The 21,563-nt window shown below is 50.7% G+C and overlaps 1 protein-coding gene across 1 annotated transcript; it reads right to left on the bottom strand.

Moving 5' to 3' along the window:
* Window positions 1-7,580: 7,580 nt before the first annotated feature.
* Window positions 7,581-9,988, bottom strand: LOC128728757 (protein mab-21). Its single transcript, XM_053822401.1, has 2 exons — window positions 9,241-9,988; window positions 7,581-7,930 (listed from the first exon to the last, which is right to left on the bottom strand). The coding sequence occupies exons 1-2, from the start codon at window positions 9,986-9,988 to the stop codon at window positions 7,581-7,583; spliced, it is 1,098 nt and encodes a 365-aa protein (XP_053678376.1).
* Between the last annotated feature and the right edge of the window lie 11,575 nt (window positions 9,989-21,563).

The following is a 21,563-nucleotide window of genomic DNA, read 5'->3' as shown; positions in this document are numbered from 1 at the left end:
GCTTAATACCGAAGCAGGCAGCTCGTTAAATCATTCGACGTTAAATTGCATACATGCAGGGGGGAGAGTTTTATTAAAACAAATGATTCAGCCTCTTCAGATCGAGCGTGGAAGGGGAAAAGGTAATGAAAAACAATGGGAAAACCGCACAATCAGCAAGGATAGTGGGTCGTAGCGGAAGGCGCGCGGTTTTTGCGTTATTAAAATGACAAACAAAGAACTGATGCCGGAGAACTTCGTTGCAGAGCGCGCTGTGAGCTGCATTTGGAATCAGCGCGAGAGCGCTGGGGAATGGTTTCCTTTCCAATTTTTTTTTTACAATTTTTTGCTGCCGTTGTTGCGTTTGCATTTCTTATCCCTTTTCCTCGCCTAAGCAGGGGACAAAACACAACCCACGGGACAGCTGTACCCGGCTCAGATTCGTTGTCCCGAAGGTCCCGGCGAAGGTTTGTGCGAATGTCGAACGGCTTTTTTGGAAATTTTAGCACGATTTTCGCCGAACGCGAGTCCGGCCCGGACATCCATCATGCCGGCACACCCGGCACGCAGCCAAGACCTGGACCCTAAACTTTGTATGCGACCGGGCAGGCGCAAGTTATCACATTTTAATCGACTCCACGGGCGCGCATCAGCGAGTTCGGTCGCGTACCGCGGACGGGTCGGTTACATTTAATAATTTTATTGATATCCCGACGATGTGCCGCGCATACGCGACCGTCCATTCCAGACGGGCTCAACCCTGGGGATGTGCAAGATGTTTTTATCATTCTTTTTGTTGCATTGGCATATGAACACTAACGTGAGGTAAAAGCGACAAAGAAAGAATAAAACAACAGAAAAGTAAAGATGTCAGATGAAGAAGTAATGCTGAAAAAAAAGAATGCGATAAACTGTCGTAATATAATAAAATAAACTGATGAAAGACGACAGTGAAAGATGAAAAGGAATAAAACAAAGACATTAAAAAAACGCAATAGACAATATAAAGGCTGCCTTCTGGAGTGTAGCCTCCAAAACTCGTATGGTAAATGAGGAAACTAACGCAGTGATGGAAATCAGCAAGCATTTGCTACAGTTTCTAAGGCGAAGATAGAAAAACGTCCAACGCAACAATAGCCGTGTGGCCAAATAAAAGCAACCAGCAGCTCCCAGATAAGCATCATTACGGCCGTTTCCCGAGCCAGAAAGCCGTCCCACCTCACCTTGCTTATGTTTATTAATTTTATAGCCATTCACCGGGGGCAATCATCGAGCTCATAAATTTGGCGCAAGTTCGCGAGGCTACCTCGTAGCCGGTTCCGGAGGATCCCGCCGACGGATGGCTTCATTCGATGCCTGGTCCTGAGCGGCGCTGGATGTCATCGTCACCTTTCTGAGCCGTGGTCCGTGGTCTGCTTAGTATTCGGGGCCAGTCGCCTAATGGAACACGTGTTAAACATGACGTCGCGAGAGTCCGCCCGAGTCCCCGGAAGGGGTGTCCTTTGCCGCCGGCAGCATCCTGCCACGTATGGACCGGGGCGCAATTAGTGCGTGAGCGGGCGCGAAGAAATGGCTGTTTTGTCGTCTTTCAACATCATAATTAGGCCGCAAGGTGCGAGGCACGGTGGTGTGGTTGGTGGGTTTTAATTATTTCAGGATGAGGTTGGGAGACGCAAGACGCCGGGGGGGGGGGGGGAGCTAAATCGCGCAAAAATCGTTTGGTTTTTTGAATTGCACGTGAAAAAGGGCCGGTGTGAAACCCTTGGGTGCGTAAGCGTGTTGTGTTAATTGGAGCTCGCTCAGCTAAAGACGAACGACTTTATGAACAGATAATTAACCTTATCTGGATCTTCAAGTAGTTCTTTAAAAGCCTATTTTAACAAGAAGATGCCAAATTCTCAATAGTACAATGTTAATAGTACATCAAACTACTCTCTCTATATGTAAAAGCAGCTATCAGGTAATCTCAACACGATCTTACAAAAGACGCTAATGAGAGAAGAGAGATTCGATCGTGCTTTCTCTCGACTCCTAGCTACTCGCTCTAGGTACGACTCTACTTACTCAAGCTCAAGCTTCGTGCGTTAAAAGTGCTCCAGTAGATTCAATTACCCGAGAAAACATCAACACTGGTCCCATAGCAGATAGCGAGTGGGTCGCATCGAAGGGTTATGGAATCGCTGGCGTGCCATTCCGTTCCGGCGTGACGAGACCGGCATGCCGATTAATTGCACACACTCGCTCGCTCAGCCCTGCTACTTTCCTGCCGTTCGATCGAGTGAAATTCTACCACTCAAAAATTCCCACTCCTTGTACCACATCGCGAAACGCATCCCAGACGCACGGTACGTACGTAATTAGCACATGCTGTTAAATATTAATAAGCGCGCGACAGTAGACGGGTTTGAGCAGGAATCGCTTGGGCAGCGTTGCAACGAAATGAAGCAATAATGGTGAACCGGAATCGCCTGGAATGTGGCAGCCGAATGAGCAGCTAATCTTATTCTGCCGGACCATCGCTTCCGGTCGCGAAAAATCAGACGAAAAACAATACATCTTAGAAGCGACATGAGAAACCCCCGAGAGGGCAGCTAGATGGAAGGATAGACTGGTGGGTTCACGTTGACCAGCCTAAGGGGGCAGCAAACGGTTTGCCATCTTTGCCTTGACAAAAGGCGAACGCAATGAGAACCGAGAGCTGTTATCAAATCTTTCAATCTTCCGCCATCAATTCATTTAAACTCCTTTTTTTTCTCGTCTTCACGCTGACAAAAAAAAATCCGCTCATGCCGCGAACAGTGGAGGAGATCGGACGTTATTAATTCGTGTTTCAGGTGTTTATTTCAATCCCAGTGTTCAAGAATAAAGCAGGAGAAAAAAACAAGAACCTGCAGGAACAGAACCTCGTCCCTCACGCCAATCGCGACCGTTCCCGGGGAGGGAAGGTTGGCTTTATTTACTTTAAACGTTAAATTTATAGTGGCAATAAATTAGGAAATTATCATGTTTTCATATTGACGTCGTTGTAGCCGTTGTTCTCGTTGGTGAAAATAAATGTGCCTCCTCCCTCACCAAGCCTGGCCACCGGTCGCACGGTGCGACAAAAGGCTCGCGGTCGTGTGAGCAGCAGATGGAAGGTGGAAGGTTTGTCGCATAGCTCGATTTTTTGTTCTTTCCCTCGATTAACACCCGATTCCGGGGCTGCCTGGTAGGCCGTTTTCTTCTAGGAAGAGAGAGAGAGCTCAGAGAGAACGAGAGAGGGAGAGAGGGTGGGAGGAGATGAGTGGGGAAGCTGCCCTCTGCCCTTCCCTTCTGGCAAGTTGGTCAAAGTTCGTCCATTTTTTATGGTGGGAATTTCGATTCCTCAAGAATCAACCATCTCACCTTCGGGGGGCCTAAGAGGGATGAAGAAAGGAAGCGAAGGGAGGCTGCAGACTGACCAGCAATAAAGGGGAGGTAGAGGGGAACACAACCGGGGGAGGGGGGCCACCTATGGGCGGGGCGCGGATTTCATTATTGATTTTCATCCCCATCGTTCGCGTTCGTGCGCGTGCGTTTTCCGTGGGCTCGCCTCGGTTCGTGTTTCACATCATTAATGTATATTTATGCGCTAGCGTCGAAATAAGATCTATATGGTTTGGCGAGCTCCAGGAGCGAGGCAGAGGCCGTAGAATGGAGTGAGAGTGGTTGGTGGTGGTTGACAAAAGGCGCAGAATGGCGATGGTGCCGATGTCCGTGCCAGGATCTGTGGCTTACTTCTCGAATTACTTTAACGATCGTCCTACCTGTTCGTGCTTCCAGCAGAGCGTCTAGCTTGACAGGTAGCAAAAAGGAGAAGTTGTGTACTGGGGCGACTGCGAAAGGGGTTCATTCATCGACAGGTAAACAGAGCGATACTAATCAGGCGAGCTGTCATTAGCAGCGAAACGGATAAACCGGACTTTGTGGAATGTACTGCATGCCCTTACGTTAAGGTTCCTCCAGAAATGTCACACAGTTTGACAGATGCCTTCGAATGTCTACGATATACGACGACTTTGGAAGACATAGCTTTGACAAACTGCTCTCCCGCAGGCTCCGAAACCGTGCTCATTTAACACCACCTCAAAGAATAGATGGAGAATGAAGGAAGGCGAGCATAAATCGGAGAAAATTAGCTTAAACGACGTGCGACATCACCCTTGGGGCGTGGGTGCGCTAGACTTTCGACGTCGGTTGTATGCTTCCGCTGCATTTTGTCACCGGTTCCACCGGTCAGGGAACGTGGTGGGTGTAACGAGCTGACACGGCTTGCTTAATTGTTTCGATCGTCTGAAAACCGGGAGATCGGTTCCATAGGAAGGTAGTTCTTGGAATCGAACGGTTTTTTGGGGGAGATCACCCGCACAGGATGGTGAAGCTTGGCCACACTCTACGCGGCTCGGAACGTGGAACCTCGCGACCCGTGCGGGCCTCTTTCGCAGGAATGAAGAGATGATCATGGCACCGGATGGTGACGGTTGTCTCACAGACTGATTAATGGTCCATAAATCGATCCCGTCGCCAGCGGGCACACCCGAACCTCCTCCGCTTGTTGACTCTGGAGGATGTCAGCGTGGGAAAAGCTACCCTCTACAAGCTCTGGAGAAGACCTGGGGACGTTTCGCACCTGGACGCTGGTACTGATGGAGCCGCTGATTAGCCGCAGCTTCGCGTTGTTCGCCAAATTCCCGCCAGGGGTTCTGAAGGCTACAATGCTCGGGGGTTGGATATTTCCATTAGAAGCAAACCCTCTTTTCGGACCGGGGGATTTTTTTTTAATAATCCTCGCGGATAAAGATGCAAGCGGCAAACGGCATTCCACGGCGTGTGCATGCTCACGGCGGTCGAGTAATTCGATACTTTTCCGCGGTCCCCGAGAGAATGCGCAAGAGGGCTTGTTGCGTAGTACCTTTTTTTTCAGCCCTTCACTCCTCGTGCGTGCCCTCGACATGCCTGCAATGTGCTGCAAACAAAATAAAATCATCCAACAAGCAGGGAAGGAACTGAGCGCACTCACGCTGCTGGTGGTTCCTGCGAGAGCGTTATCCTTCGTATTTTGTGATCCATCGCTTCGAAGGGAAGGCTCACGCAACTGGTGAAGAAGGAAGCCAACCATCCTTCACCTGCCATATCAAATTGCGCTTCGTTGATTTAATATGAGCTCCACACGTTGGGCATGCTGTGGCTTTGTGCGGACGTTTGACGTTTCGCAACTGAAGGAAACGAAAACGTTCGATTTGTGCCTCGAAGCCAGTCGGCCAGACGTTGCCATTGTTTTCTTGTATTAGAATTTCTCGCACACTCTCTCTCTCTCTCTGTCTCTTGACAGTATTAAAGACTACAAATTAAACATCAAGAGAGCCCCACCAGCGGACACCTTTCACCGGCGACATCGGTTTTAATCGAAGAGCACTCCGATTATGCGTGCGCGCATGCGATACCTGCTGTGCATTGTTCCCGTTTCACCTCGGTATACTTCCCTGAGCTCCGGACATCTCTAACTTTGTTAATTTTCGGGTTAAGCAAGCCGATGGCACAAACCAGCGCACACGCGAACACGGCCGCCCCGGCCTTCCCGAACGTCCCGGACCACGAGCAACACGAGAAAATTATGAGGCTAATAATCGTAAATTGGTTTGTACGGCCATTGAAGCTGTCAGCGTTTATTGCCGCACGTCGGACGCTCGAAGAGTGTGGCAGGGGTTGGGTGAGTCGATCGTGTGCTGTTTTTTAGGGGTTGGATGGTGCCACCACCTTCCATCGAGCAGGGGCAGGTTTTTAGGATCCTCATCCCCGCGTAAACCCCTCGATCTCATACCTGATCTCGCATTTCTCCGCTTGGAGTTTGGTCTCACAAGGCTCACCGATAATGGCGACCGATATGCGGCGTGTTGATAAACGTAGAAACAAAACAACACCACCTGAAGCACCACTCGAAATAGCACCCCCATGTTGGAGCACCGCGGGTTAATGTTTGCAAACAGTCGTTCGAAGAAGAAGCAAGCAAGAAAATGGCATCCCGCTCGGACAAAACGGAAAATTATCGAACCGTCAGGGCGATCTCCCGGAGGCTGCTTCTGGAGGTGTTTGTTTGCGGCTTTCGGGGCACCTTACAGATCGCATTATCGGGCGCGTGGGCAGCGGCCGTCAAAAGTGTCAAACGGTTCGATCAGCGGGTGTTTGCTTGTTGTTGTTTTTTTTTCTGTTGTTTGTTTGTTTCGCGTTGAGCGAACGTCAGTAACGCTGTCAAGCGCCATTAAACGGCCAAGCGGTGCCACCGGGAAAACGTGATTCGGGAACTTTTTTGCACGGTTCTTGCCGTTTGGGAGGTTATCCCGCTGGGGAGAACCTGAACGAGATGCTACCGGATGTGGACCGGATTGTTATGTACGAGCACTTTCACTCACACTGAGCCACCGTTTTTCCATGCGAGAGAAACAAACGCGCGCCAATTGGGGTTAGGAATCCATCACTACGTCGTAGGGTTTCTTTCGTGCTTCTGGAAGAAATAGGATGCATTAGTGTCTATACTAAAACACAGCATTTTCTGAACCCTTTGCAAAGAAGGTGTTTAATTGTTTATTTTAAATGTAAATTATTTACTCTTTTGTCTACTTTAGTTTTGTGTGTTGTGTTTTTTTGTTGTTTAAATTTGTTTTTCTTCACGATTGTGAATTTCACAATCCTTCCTCCCGTACACGTACATGACTTTCAACTTTCGTCTCTCAGCTCGCAGTGTGCCCTCGTATCGCGCTCTCCCCCATCTGATTCGCGGTTAAAAATAAAAGAACAAGTATCTCCTAGAATCCTGGCGTCCCGATGCAGGGCGTCCTCTTCCCCCCCCTCCCCCGTATACGATCCTGATCCTTACATCCTAGTGCATTTGATTCGTGACGTTATTGCGATCGAGCCCCGGTATATTGTACTACGGTGTCTGCCACCTCTTCTCGCACTCTTCTGCTGCAGTGCCAGGAAGTTGAAAAAGGAACGTGAGCCGGCCGAAATTCGCTCGGGTTTTCGCCGGATTTTGTGAGCGTTTTGCTGCGGTTTGAGTACTCGATCCCAACGAAACCAAGTGTGTGGGTAGTTGGCAGACCAGCCGGGACCTGTTTTGGGGAAGGGTGAACGTCGGTCGGTGTGTCTGGAATTCTAAGTACTGAGGGAACACGGAAAGGATATTTAACAAAATACTAGCGCCTCAATCGTACCGAGCGAGCTCCCGTTGCTTTTTGTTGTTGTTGTTTGCAGTTGATTAGACACGTTAAGACATAAGTTATCGATGAATTAGCTTAGTGAATAGTATACGCGCATAATAATTTAGTACCTCGCTAGAGTTAGTCGTACGTGGGGCGGTTACTCGCCCTTTAATGCCCTCTGGACAGGTGGGGCGAGTCCGCCCGTTTTTTTTTCGTCGCTTTTCTTTTTGCACCAGTCCCTCCCTAATCGCACCTAGTCTAAAAGAACCTTCGGTCTTAGCCTAGCACTTCCCTTTAACCCCTCTCCCTCCCCACTCCCCCCCCCCCCCTCAAGCCCCTTCCCCTATGTCCCATCGAAGGACCGCTCTTACCAGCTCAAACCACCTACAGCTCCTCGAGGCAGCGCGAGTTCGTGAGCATGATCCTCGTCAACCGCCAGACCTGCTTCGAGGCGTTCTCGAGCGCACCGGGCGACTTGCCCTTGAACAGGTCCATGTTTGGCAGGAAGTAGTGCGGACAGCGGCGACACTGCAGGCAGGAGATGAGCTGCAGGAAGATGCCGTTGATCCGGTCACCCATGCAGTTCTCGTCCCACTCCATTTCGCGCGGGTGCTTCTCGCATTCGTACAGCAGCAGCGTCTTCATCACGTACGACGTGACAGGGTTGCCTGGTAGGTCTAGGTGTCGGTCGCGTAGCGTCTTGAGGATGCTGAGACACCGCCTCCGACAGCCACCTGCGGATAGGAGGGGGGAGAATGAACGTTGTTAGTTTGTGCTTCGTTGTCGCGAAGATAGCTTATCTTGGGTGACAAAACGCTACTAGCGAGCCGCGATTGGTAGTCGCTAGATGTCGAACGGGTTGAAATTTGCTTTGTGGGGGAAAAAAAAGCTTGTCTGGGTGATGTTTGAACGGAGCTTAGTTAACAGAGATAATTACTTGTTTTTTTATACTTCAGGGTGTGTAATGATTCGCGAATGTATAGAATTATCGCTAAAATTGTCCATACTGGACAGGTGAGTACAAAACCATGTAAAAAATCGTATTTATGATTGGTTCAATCTAAATAGCTATGCCCCAAAAAGACACACATTTAATAAAGAAGGTTAAACATGTAACCTAAAATAGGTTGTCAAAGTAACCAATAAGAGTCTTTCAAATTACTAAGAAAATGGTCAAGCATAGAACAAAACTATCAATGCCATTAATTAAAAGCGTAACCTCGTTTTCTCTTCCTTCTTCCAATAAAAAAACGGAACAAACGTCGTTTTACTCGGATGGACTATAAATCTTCCTGGCGCTTTAAGAAAGTGAAACGACCATTTAGAACTATCTCCATCCTATCCGTCCTCCGTCGTTAATGCGGGACGTTTTCATGAGCTAAGATAATGCGTCGGGATATCTTAATGTGGTACGATCGTTAAGAACGTAACGACGGAAGCTAGCGATCTGCTTTTACCGGGACCGGGAGTGTTTCATGCGGAAATGATGGCCAATATACGCATTAGGGTTGCCATTTAGAGGCATCTGTGCGAAGAGATTGGTACGCTTCTACGGCTTCATTTTAACGTTACACGTGTGTTCTATCCATTAGAATTTTGAAGGTGAGTTTAACTGTTCCAAAATGTGGTTTTATCGCGCACTATAAGCGATAACGTGAACATGAAAGTATCCCTATAGAATGTGCAATTACTTTCGATCGTCTGACAAGCCTTTTTTAAGAGTGTTTTAATATAATGTCAGTTTAGTCCTAATTTCATCATTGCTGATCAGATACAAGCAATGTTTGAGCTATTTGAGATGTTTTATTAAAGGAAAATTAATAGTAACTTTCACTAAGTAGAATGATATTTTTCGAGCTTTCAATTGTATTTAGTATATTATTCAGAGCAGCAAGAAGATAGTAATTTGTGTCGTTGAAAGCACCCGAATCTAATTATCACATAGAACACTTGTATTCATCCTATCGTTTTATGGGCAGGATATCCTTCGAACATAAAAGTGTCAGGAATAAAATGTACTTCTTGTGTTAGAACCAAAACTAACCTTGCAGCAGCTTGTTCTCGGCCTCTGTGAAGCTCAGAACCCAGGCATCACCCTCCATGGCGGAATTCTTTCCCTGCAGCGCGATACACTCCTTCGACAACATATCGAAACCCTCCGTCTTAACCTCCGAGACAATGTTCGGATGTGGCCACGGTATCTGCGGCAGCGGCCAGTGTGAGGCAGACCGTGGCCAGAGTCCAGCGCACTTAAAAGCGGGCGTAATCTGCACAATAATGCGCTCACGAATCCGCAGCTTCACCTCGGTCGTGTCGGCAATCATCTTCACCGAATCGCGATACGAACACTTATCACAGGCCTGCGCGACCAGCGTCTGGAACCGGGAGCGGATCTTCCGCGCGGACAGATACCCGGACGCGGTGATGAACTCCACCCACAAGGACATCGAGCGTTTGCGGCCGTCGCTGAGCTTCAGCACGGCACACCCGGGCAGTGTGCCATCGTCGACGAAGTTCAGAACGCCCATTTGATTGAGGTAGATGATGATCTCAAACTCCGTCGGTGACACGACCTCCAGCCCGTCGTACCGCCCATTGTAGTCGTTGAGCGAGGAGATGAAGCGAGGTTCCTGCACCTCGACCTCTTTAAGCACGTCCTGCACGACCCGGCACACTTCCTGGATGGTTTTGTGGATCTGCGCCTTGCGTGCCTGAACCCGATCGGCACAGTATTTGTTCATCTGGTAGATCAGCTTCGACTGCACCGCTATCATCTCCGGCGGGACCAGCATGTTCTGGCGGGTGACGTTTGGCTGGATGACTCTAGACTACACTAACACCTCGCGTCGACTGTCGAACACCTGGCACAATGTTTCGCTGAGGCTCGAACCAGCCAGGCATGAACGTGGTTACTGATTGATTGGCTTTGATTGGAGGCTTTGACACGGCCGAGTACGCGTCCTCGAGGAACAAAAAAAACCACCTTCACACTCCGGTACACCAAAATTCCACTGTTCCACGTTTTGCGTTCCTTTTTGCACAACCACCAACTTTGCGTTCAAACGAACTACGTCCACAACCGTCGATGCATCACGCCTTGGTAAACTAACCCGTCAACTGATTCCGAAATCTCACCGCTGGTTCGCACCGTTTCCCCGGGGCACACGGCAGATAGCAGCCCCAAAGTCCGACGGTGTTTCCGCGAGCGACCCTTGCGTACGCGGCAACTACTCAAACGCATCTGACGTCTGTGCGGCGGTTTGTGCGTTCACCAGCGTGCGGATTTGTGGAGCTAACGTTTCCGGTGCACGTGTGTTGGTACGCGCGTGAACAGGCGCAGGATATACGCGCGCGCTCGCGCGTTACCAGGCCACGCCCACTCTTGGTGGTGGACTTCTCTTCCACCATCGCGACCGGTGTTGGCAGGGTTGGCTTTCCCATCGGTCGGGGTCGGATGAACACCAACGGGACCTCCCCAACGCGCAGGCAGAGTGTTCATGCGTATAATTCACCACCGCGTGGTTTGTGACAGCGGCTGTACAGCTTCCTGCTGTATTGAGAAAATGCTCCATGGCAGGGATTCTTAGGAGGCCAGGAGGGCAGTTCTCAAGCTCAAGTGGGGGAGAACTATCTCGCAGAACGAACCACTGTCGCCAATAACTGGTAGCCACTGTAGCGGGGGCGTTGATACTGATAACGGCTGAGATGAGAATGAACACTCGTCGCTCTTCGCTTATCTGCGCCCCCGCAATATCATGGAGGCTGTTGGCTCCCAAGCGGAAGCAGAGACGAAATAGGGCAGAGACACGCGCCTAAAGAAGACGGAACTAATCGAGGTGGCGTTAAAAACGGCTGGCGTTCGGTAGCGAACTTTAAGGAGATGTTAAAGAGGGCGAGATAAAACTTGAATAAAGTGTTGATGATGACGATTTTGTACGCTGTTTTTTTGTTGTCTCTTGCTGCCTCGTCGCTTCGTAGGTTGCTGCTCGGGAGCCACCGATGCTGCTCGATGCCTCTCGCTCACTCGCGCACTCCAGAGAGGGTTCGTTGATGCCGCTTCCACGTTTCCAGACCGGCAATATCTGTTTGAGCGAATGATACTGCCTGGGCGCGCTACTGCTTGTTCATGTTCATGGTTTGTTTGTTCTCCTTTACTTCTTTATTTTTCATCTCGGTGTCTCGGTGCTTTTTTTTTCTTCATCTGCTCGTACCCATCCGCTAATGTATCCGCCTTCGCCTGTGAAACAGTAAATTTTACTCTATATGGTACGCTGGGGAGGAAATTATGGCAACATTTTACTGCCCATCGGAGACCGCCGTGAGGAGCTGCCTCTCTGTCGCAGTACTCCTTCCCACGCAAATGGCGCAATTCCAACAGCTCCAACAAACGGGCGTATCGCATCTGCGCTACTTTGTTCGCTTGGTTCGCTCTTTTTTTGTTTTAGTCCTCTTCCACATCCAATCGCTCCTCAAACAAGGATTTATTGCTGTTGCGTGCCCAACGCCACACCACGGGACGATCGAGCCAATCGAAGTCGGCATCAGTCGGGACCCCGCGAAAAGCGAGCAGAAAGAGAGAGAGAGAGGAAGAGAGAGGAAGAGAGAGAAAAACCCAATTAAACAATCATAATTGCCGCCCTCAATTAAGATCAGCCTGCCAGAAGAGTGCGCGCGCGCGCCTTTATAGCTCGAAGGCATGGAGAACAGCTCGAGAGCCATAAAAAGTCCGCCCCGCCCAAGGTTGTTAAAACTGGGCTGTAAAAACGGTGTCGTAAATGTGTGAAAAACTATCGATCGGATTGAAATAGAACGCTTTCAGTGGAGGTGTTGGGTGGTTTGTTTTTATGAGGCTGACCGCCGGTATTTGACATTTGAGAGAGCACCACGGCAGGCCGGATTTCCGGCCTGTTTGACAGCCATTTTGCGATGATGCAGGTCGTTATTTTACAGCAATTAACATCGATCGGGATGTTGCATTGTGCTTCGGGTGGGTGATGGACATTAAATCCCACCGGTTTTGTCGTTGACTTGGCGCAGAGATGGCAGGATTTTTTATGTTCACGAAACAAGAACCTACTTTCAGAACTCCACATCCATTGGTGCTGGCGATGGCGTTGTTTTTGCACGCTCCCGAGATGTCCCAAGGAGGCAGTGGAATATGAAGTGAAACAAACTGGACCAGCAGGCTGGAAGACCCCCCTGGTCCTCGCGTACGAATGGGGCTTTGAATTACGCCTCGTAACCTGAGCCGCTCCATACCAATCGTATCGACGATCGCTGGAGGAAGCAAAAGCCTGGAGAACCACGAGATCTGGGTATCGATCGAGATGATCTTTCCATACCCCTTCCTTCTGGGCGCTGGCAATGGAAAAGGAGAGGGTGGGATGAGAACACCGAGGAACGGCAGCGAAAGTATCAAATTTCATCCAATTAATAGACACCGGCAGTAGAAGACCAAGCACGAGGTGGTCCAACTCCAAACCGGGAGAGATCGCGTACGCGCCTGAGAGCGAAGTAGAAACGTTGACAGAATGCTTCTGCGGAGCCTGCGGGTTTTGGAGGCTCGCGAGACCCTGGAAACTGGTCGGCAGGGTACCCTGGAGGGCCCACACGCTGCTTTCCGGGTGATATCCTCCAAAAACAAAAAAAAAACCGGGCACCGTGAGGGTGGTTTAGCGCAGACCGTTGAATTCCGAACAGGTACGCGGCGCAGCCTACTCAGGTTCTGCTCAGCAAGCATCTTGATCGTCGCACATGACGCAAAGGCGCCTGCACCCCGTGGTTTTCCGTCTAACGATTTCTCGTGACTTTCCACGGCGTATGTCCACGGGTATGGTGGATGTTTTCTAGCTTTCAGAGCTGCAGCAGGCCGGTTTCGAGACGCTAGACACCCAGAATGGGGTTCACAGTGGATAAACGGGTTAATTTATTTCATCGAAAACCGCTGAACACACTCCGGCACGCACGTCTAACGGGACATCAGCAAACCGGGCTGCTGCAAATGTCATCGCAAATGTCACTTACCGGGCGCTGGTGACAGGTAGTGCAAAAGTGGCTCCATCCGCTGATGTTCGGAGGGAGACATCACTACACGATGGAGCCAGGACGAACCGAGTCCGTTCTCCAGAAGGCATGTCCACACACCCTGCAGTTGTCCAAAAGCTCTAGCTGCTTGGTAAACAGAAGATGAGAGAAGTTAGATAATTTATTAAATATAAATAAATGGGACACCCGCTTATTAATCATATCCCGCATTATCGTTTCGCTCCGTTCGCCTATAGCGGATCCGGTGGCGGAAGGGTTTGCTTAGAACCGTCAGATTGAGCTCCACCCTGTTCACCTCCGCGCGCCTACTCACCTTCGGGCAAGTGTGCGTTTAGTCGTGATGTAAAAAATCGATCATTTTCGGGCCGGTTTTTTGGTACGAGAGAAGCAGCAGCAGCAGCAGTCCGATCGCATCCCGGCCAGGTTCCGTCTGTCACGGTGACAGCGCGTACCGAGATGAAAAAGCGTGACATCGAAAACACATTACCGCGAGCGTCTGGTGGGTCGGAATGCGCAACAGATACCCTGCCGGTGTTCTACAAGGGTGGAGGTGGAGCGATTGGAAGCTTTCGAGGAGATGGATCTGAGTGGCGCAATAATCGTGCTTCTGCGCCACGTCGCCGAAATGGACCCAGAGAGCCGATAAATAAGCATTCCATCCGGGCGAGCGCCGAAGTAATGGATCAAATGTGGACATTAATCAAGCGAACTGCTGCAGCGGAAAAACCCACCCCAGCAACCGCAAAAGGGCACACACACACACACACACGCTCGGTGAGATGGGAGGGATTTAGACCAATGAGTTATATGCGTCAGTCGCGATCAGGAGAGGTCACATAAAGTTAAAGACACACACGCGCGGAACCGGTCGTAGTGTGCCGGTTGCCGGGTGTTGGAGAATGAAGAAGCAAGCTCAGGGAGGCGATACAGGTAGCCGTGGATCATATAAATCCATCATAATTGATGCCCAGCTCCCGGGAATCGCGCACGGTCACCGTCGGTGGTCGTCTCAGAATTTCGGACGTTGTCCCAAAAAAACCCAACCGACTTACGTCCAAAGTTTGCGGTACATCCACAATACCGCACAGCTAGCATACGGGCGCTGAAGGTTCATTAAAAATGTTTGCCCAAACGAGTCGGTGGCGCTAGCTCACCCAGAACAGCTGCCACTCGTGCTCGGGATAAAGACCGGATAAGTGGGGCTGCAGAGCATTTTCCCTTGCGAAGTATGCAAAACTGGTCCACTCTTGCGGTTAGCGGTTCAGTGCAAATCGTGCTCCCGGCCAAAGGTCGCGGTCGAGTAGGCTTCGTTCTTGGCTCTCCGAGGTACTCCGGATCCGGTAAATCATAAACCCCACCAGCTCGAATAACTCCCCGGCCAAAGGTACTCGCTTCCCTGCGCATGTCAGGTCGACTCCTCATCTACCGACGGCGTGACGCAGGGGTCCACTTTTCCGAAACTACCCAATTTCCGCAGACCTGTTGAGAGCAAATAATGTAATTACGCTCGTAAACGCACGCGAAATGCCCCCGAGCACTCGAGCCTGGACGTGGTGCAGCTACAATTAGCCTTGGCACTGGCACATCTCAAAAATCTGTTCGATACCGGCGTACCCCCAACCCCGAGTGGGGTTTGCGTGGCGAACTCGGTGGCCCATTAAGCATTTTCTGCTCCAAAGTGGTTCGTTTCGTTTCCCAAATTCCTTGCCCGCAGGATGCCTTGGGATTGCTTTTGTTTTTCTTCGTCTGTTTTATCTGCGGTTGTTCGTGATTTTTTGTGTGGCTTCCTTCACCTTCTTCGGCCGACGGTAAGACGAGCTCCCGACGAAAGCGGGAACGTCCGTCTGATTGACTGGCGCACTGGTTTGTCCGGTGCACGACTCTTGGGGCCACAACGTGAACTTCTGAACCTGGTGGTGGCGTTGCTACAACCTGCCACTGGGCGATTTATTTATTTTGTAGCCTTTTTTTTTTTTGGTCTGCTTCTGCCCACCGCAACACATGGTTGATGGGTAATTGGCAAATTTCACCGGCTACGGTCTGCTTCGAAAGGAAGGCTGAAGGAGGCTTTCACCGGACTTGCGGTGACTCTCCGTGTGCTTCTGGTGAGCACAAGAAACAAACATACGCCTCGTTAATAGGATAGTCAAGCGAGTAGTCGATCATAGGGAGCACATCGTCTGAGGCGACTGACATTGGAACATGTTACTAAAGTGAACCAAAACCCCCCCTTCAAAACTCTGGCGAAGCTGAGAATACTGTGACAGTTGTGGAACCGGGATCGATTGAGATAACGATAGGAGGGTTTCCCGCTGTGGAAATCCCAAAACCACACCAGCAACAGCAATCCCCAAAGGAGCAGCGAACGGGGTCGGAACATAACGCTGAAGATGAAGTAATTAGCCGCATGAGATGAATCTCATTTTCCGGCCAACTTGGCCGGCCGGATGATGAGGGCAGCGACGAAAACCAGCGTTTCGGTTCCATTCCGAGCCGATTGGGGCCGCCCATGCGCCCGGTTTGCGCTTCCCATGGCGACATGAGAAATAGGCGACAAATGTTTGCATCAAATTCAACAAACAAAGCATAAATCTTCGCCACCGCCATCCATTTGTAACCGATTCCGGGAAACCTCGGAGTGCGGTTCGGGTCGCGAGCTCGCGGGGAAGGCTACCGAGCCTGGAAATCGTCCCCAGAAGGCAGGGGTCCTAAGAATAGATCGCCCCGCGGGACAAATGGGCTACCCTCGGCTACCTAACCGAGTGGGGGTGGGTTGGGTAGGGAAGGTGGTGGAGAATTGTACCAGAAATCTACAAGTTAATATTTTATGCCCCTAATGCTTTTTATAATCATCGTAAATATTATTTTTATTTTCTCGAAGCGCACTCGCAACGACAGCCGGTCGCAGTCTCGCCGAATGGGACGGAGATCGCGAGGAAGGGAGAGGGAAGGATCGCGAGGGAGGAGTGTAAGAAGAGCGAGCAGGAACGAAGCTCGTGGACGTACGAGGGAAGAAGAACCACACGCATGAACGATCGATATCCGCGTTTTCTCGGACGCAAACGGATGAACGAAACCGGCAGAGAAATTGATGTCAAGAAGCGGATAGTGAGAGGCTGAAGAAATTAAAAAAAAAAGTATATAAAAACACACATGCACGCACACACACACACCGTCACACAAAGCGGAAATGAAATAAAGAACAACGCAACGGGCAGAACCCTTGACAGGAATCTAATGAATTACGGTGGATCGGTCCTTTTTCCGTTAGCCTCGCTGCGGCGACCGGGCGCAAATGTCAAATTTGACGTAAATGGCGTCGTCTTGCGGTAAGTGAGCAGTCCCCTTCAGGAGACCCACCCACTTAAGGCAGAGATTTAAGTGAAATAATTAAAAATCTATTTCGGAGGATTTATGAAAGTGCGCTCAGCGGCCAGGATTAGGGCGTGAGGATCGTCCGTGGGGTTTTTACCTGCTCGTGTGTCGCTACGTCAGTGGAACTAACGCATCTGTAGCGAGATGTATGGATGTTCTCACTGTGGAATTTCTGCCAGGAACGCTCCAGGTGATTTGCCACATTTGCGGGTGAGTTCGAGACGTCAAGTTTGGGAGAGTTTTCGTCAAGAATTGCACGGTTTAGGTGCGATTCGTTCGATCACTGACACAACGGAACTAGACAACGATCACGCAGTTCCGGTGCGAAGATGCGCCTCTAGATGTCTAGACCTCACGAGCGCTAACGAGACCGCACCACGCCCGGGCGGTAAATGAATAGGAAATAAATTGCCCGCCGACACACCGTGTGCACCGTCGCATTAAAAACCGATCGCGCTGTCAACGGTTCAGCCCAGCCAGGAACGTGCGACGTCTTCTCCGGCATCTTGCGGAGAAGGTGTCCCGGGCGTGGAAGATCTCCGCACTTCACCCGGTCACCACCGCGGGGCAATGCTAAGAACATTTGTATCATGATTTTTATTTGAAACCTTAAATACCACTTAGGATTAAGATGTCAAAGTGGCTTAGCGCTCCCATTCCGAATGGGGTTGGAGGCGCGTAAAATGGGTACGGTACCGCGGCGAAATGTATCCATCCAGCGCACGCGGCTCTTGGCTTTCTTCACCGCGCAACCGTCGTATGTTTTATGGTACCCCCACCTCGCCCACTTTCTCTCTCCTTTTTCCCTCTGAGCATATTTGCCGAAAAGCGCCGCCCAAAGCCAAACGGTGCCACTGATTAATGGCCGTGTCGACAGCGTCATCGGCGGCATGTTTCACGTTTGCGCAGGGTCCCGGCGAGTGGCGAGTGGCGGGACGCTAAAATTAAGGCTTAACTTCTCCTTCTCAATGTTGCTTCTTTTTTTGTCCTTTTTTGTTTTCTTCCTCGCCACCGTTCGCGCGCTCTTCGTTCACGAACCGGGGAAATCGAGAGTGGGATTAATGCAATCATGGTTTTTTTTCCGATGATGGTTTGGGTTGAGCCACCGGGGATGCGCTTCATGTGACAGGGCTCGACCCCGAGCTGACAAGCGCCCGATGACGGTTGTGAGCAGACCTAGAGACCCTGAACCGTAACGCCTGAGCACGCGTTGATCCTGCGTTCTGACGCAGCCAGATTTGGGAATCGCACAAAGCCCTATCGCTCGAGCTCGAGTTACCGGAGGTTCGCGATCGATTGGATTGATTTCGGGACGATCGGGGTCGGGCGGCGTTATCGTGACGGATTGGGTTTCAACCCTACGCTGGCGTTGTGCAAAGCTGTACCGCCATTTGGAAGTAGAGCGCTCAACAATGCGCAATGCCACTGGCGCATGGTGAGCTGGCCATCTGTCAGAAGGAGTGGAGTTGAACTCGCAACGCTCTTGCGGACTTCTAGAGACTCGCGAGAAAGCCTTCCCACACGGTGGCAGGAGAGCCCGGAACCTGTCCTAGGGTGGGCTCGGGAAACCGATCGCCGTAAGATGGTTGTAGATTATTCTATTTCCCCGGTGACAGTTGCCCCGGGTCGCCTGTCAACCCACGGTCGAGGGCGACCGCGTCAAGCAGCCCGTAAATGAGCCTTGTTTCGCTGTCACATGTGTGTATATAAATATATAAACGAGTCCAATTAAAGGATTGACTTTGGGAGTAAATTAATTTAAACGACCAATTCAAAGCTAACAATAAAAGGTAAACAAAATACGAAAAGTTTAAATTATGGAATTATGCTAATGGTTTTTCGGTTTTATTTATGCTGGTAGCGTTATTCTTCGCTGTTCGCTTCCCCACCGCATGGGTTGCGCTCGTTGCGGTCTTGATCCGCTGTCTCGCACGCTCGCGTTTCGGTTCCCGATCGTTCCGTGCTCTTCTGCTTCGATCCCAAAACGGTGGGGATCTCGCGTCGCGCGTCGCTTTTCAACACCGTCGTCGGGTCGGTCGTCATTACCTCCGTGAGTCACTGGACTGTGAAATCCATATGGCCTGCTGCCCCGGAAGGTCTGCGACATTTCGATCGTCAGGCGGTCGGGCAGGCTAAACCGAGGGCCAGACAGCTAGAGCTCCAGGAACTCGCCTGCAAGCCGGCAACCACCACGAACGAGGTAAGCGTAGAAGGCACGTGAGGCTCGGGAAATCCGAACCAAATCAACCGTAAACGATGGGACACAATAACGAACCTATCAACACTACGGAGGCTGAGAGCCCCCTTTCACGAAACCCCTTCTGCCACCTGAGACCGATCGGAAAGGCAGAGACGGAATTGATTTCAAATCATTATCTCATTGTTATCTTACACATGGAAGCCCAAAAAACATGCTTCCCAGCCTCACCTAGGTTAGATAATTCCCTACCTTTTTGCTGCTCGCGGTAGTCCGGGACGCGAACGACAGCAGCCTGCCAGCCAGACCGAGGTCCAGACGGGAGGGATGAAAAATCGAACGGAGAATAATCTACGACAAGCGAGCCTTATCTTCAATCTCCATATAACCGCTTCTCGCGCCGGGCTGCTTCGAGGACAGATTCGGTGCCGTGTGTGCATCTCGAGCCGGGTTTGCTGGAGGACCTGGAAAGCGGAAATAGGAGAGGCCTGAGAGCAGGCGCACCGGAACGCTTCGAATCGGGATGGATGGCAGACGGGGAGAGATAGAGAAGAAAGAAACGGCACTGGGCAGGGGGTTCGAGTAAAACACGAGCAAGAAATACTTTCGAGTTCCCGCGGGAGGGACGTGAAAAACAAAATAAAATAAAAAAAAAAACCCCCCAACCACACACACCCAATAAGCACACAATACGCACGCTCGAAGACAAAAGGAGGAGAGAAAAAAAATGTTAAAATAAAAGAAACACAGAATAACGGACGCGCAAAGGAACGGCTCTCGTTTCCATCTGACAGCTATAACTTACTTTCCTTCTGACATTCGGTAGAACTCTGTGTTCGTATTCAATAATTTTAATCGGTTTCGGTGTTCCCGTTCCACTGCTTGCACCGAAACGCGAGGCTCGACGATTTATTTCGCCCCCTACCCGTGTGGGAGAGAGGAAAGGTTCTATTGGTTTTTACGATTTGTCTAGTCCCTCTTTGGCCATATCCCCAACCCCAGAATCCCGGGTGTCACCGCAGAACGGCAGATCGCTTAAGTATAATTTGATTTTTATCACGGTGTACAACCAGAAACAAAGCAAACCTCCCCAACCTGAGCACGACCAGAAGTAGGCAGAGCGGTGGCCTTTAAATATATCGTTGCATTATTAATCTCCCGCTCAACCATGCGTCCACGCACGACCGATAAGCGAGGCGCTGCAGCTCGAGCGCTCAATCCATCGGTTTAATCGTCCTTTCGCGCCACTTTACGACGCTCGGAAACCACGCGGCAGGCGTTTTGGGGCCAACGGAATGCAACCCGATGGGGCCAGCGTCCGGTACGGGTGTGCACCAGTGACCGATCCGTGCGGAATCGTTAAAATGAGCCCGTAAACTTGTGTGCGCCCGTTTTAATGAGCGTCACACCCCGCACACAGCCATTTGAATGGTGAGTATAAACCCGTTTATTGAGATATAAAATTTTTTGCGCCCCCGAGTCGGTTCCGTTCCTCCACCCACGCGGTAGTTGGGAGTTGGTAATTACGATGGAGGTTTTTTTCTCCTTCTTCTTTTTGCAACACAGGCCGCCATATTTACCGGGCCCCGTTTGCGCCCAATCAGCGGCATTGGGTGCGTGTGATGGGCAGGATAAATATTTCAATTAAACCGAGAATCCCAGATTAGCGTTTTCTTTTACTGTCGTATTCCCTGCCAGATGGACGGCCGGCCACGGGCATGGATGAGAATGCAAAATAGCTTATTTCCCACAGCACGGGAACCTTCCGAAACGGAACGTCGTATGACGTCGCTAACGGAGCTCCATTCGTTAGGGGACGGCGTTTGACAGATCGCTCGATACTGGGGATGTCATCGGTATCGTGGAATCGGGACGCGAGCCCGTTCGTCGTCTAAAATCCGCAGCCTAATTGGAAGCTATCATAGCAATGGCACGCCCGGAGGCTCGCGAGGCGTGACAAGCGCGCCTTGCCTAATTATGGGAGCTATTTTCGCCTGGCCACTTGGAGCAAGAACAAAAAAAAGAAAGAAAAACCGGTCCATCCGGGTAAGGGCGGTTTTCGGGGGAGACAGTTCCGTCGCCTGCCAGGGTCTCTAAAGTGAGAACGGGGATGAAACAAAGCCAGCAAAGGAACAAAAAAGAAAAAAAAAAGGAACCCAAAAGTGCTTCGGGAGCGGAGGTGTCTCAGGATCGCGCTTGATTTGTGGCCCCTGGTGGGCACCCGGTTGGATGCGACTTAATGAAAATCAATTAATAAAAATGTGTATGGGATGTAGAACTACAAAACCATTCCCGGGGGCCGATACCGTTGGAAAACCAGATGCACCCCGGTACCAGATGCCCGCACTGGTGCTGGTTTGGCTGCTCCGGAGGTTCGCACCGATGTGGAGCAGCAGCAGTAGGAGCAACACCGACGACCCCAGTCAGACCTGCCGAAGGAGTGCGGACGACGGGCTCCGACGGCGAACGACAACCGTAACATGAGCAAACAAATAAATCGAAAAGTTATCTAATAAAATACCGTAGTTTACGATCGTTTAATGCAAATGGCTGTAAAACAATGAGCTGAGCCGAGGGGCTCGGGGTTTCGCCGGCTGGGTTCGCCCGGCGAGAAACTGGAGCCGTACTGTGACGATAACGATCAGCGTGCAGGAATAACAACTTCGAGTCAGACCGGCGGAGTTTAGTGGGACGAGAACTTGGAACGTCCCGGCGGGCTGTGTTCGTTCCTGGAGCGAAGAGCGGCTCGT

Source organism: Anopheles nili, chromosome X (assembly GCF_943737925.1).
Source record: "Anopheles nili chromosome X, idAnoNiliSN_F5_01, whole genome shotgun sequence".
Classification (NCBI taxonomy): Eukaryota; Metazoa; Arthropoda; class Insecta; order Diptera; family Culicidae; genus Anopheles; species Anopheles nili.
Note: the sequence above shows the minus strand (reverse complement) of the source record. Positions and strands in the feature narration are given on the sequence as shown.

What these genes read in the sequence shown, in the direction of transcription:
- LOC128728757 (XM_053822401.1), bottom strand. Translation starts at nt 9,988, where the DNA reads ATGCTGGTCCCGCCGGAGATGATAGCGGTGCAGTCGAAGCTGATCTAC. An exon ending in CGAGAACAAGCTGCTGCAAG is followed by an intron (nt 7,931 to 9,240) that starts GTTAGTTTTGGT and finishes TCCTATCCGCAG; the next exon opens with GTGGCTGTCGGAGGCGGTGT.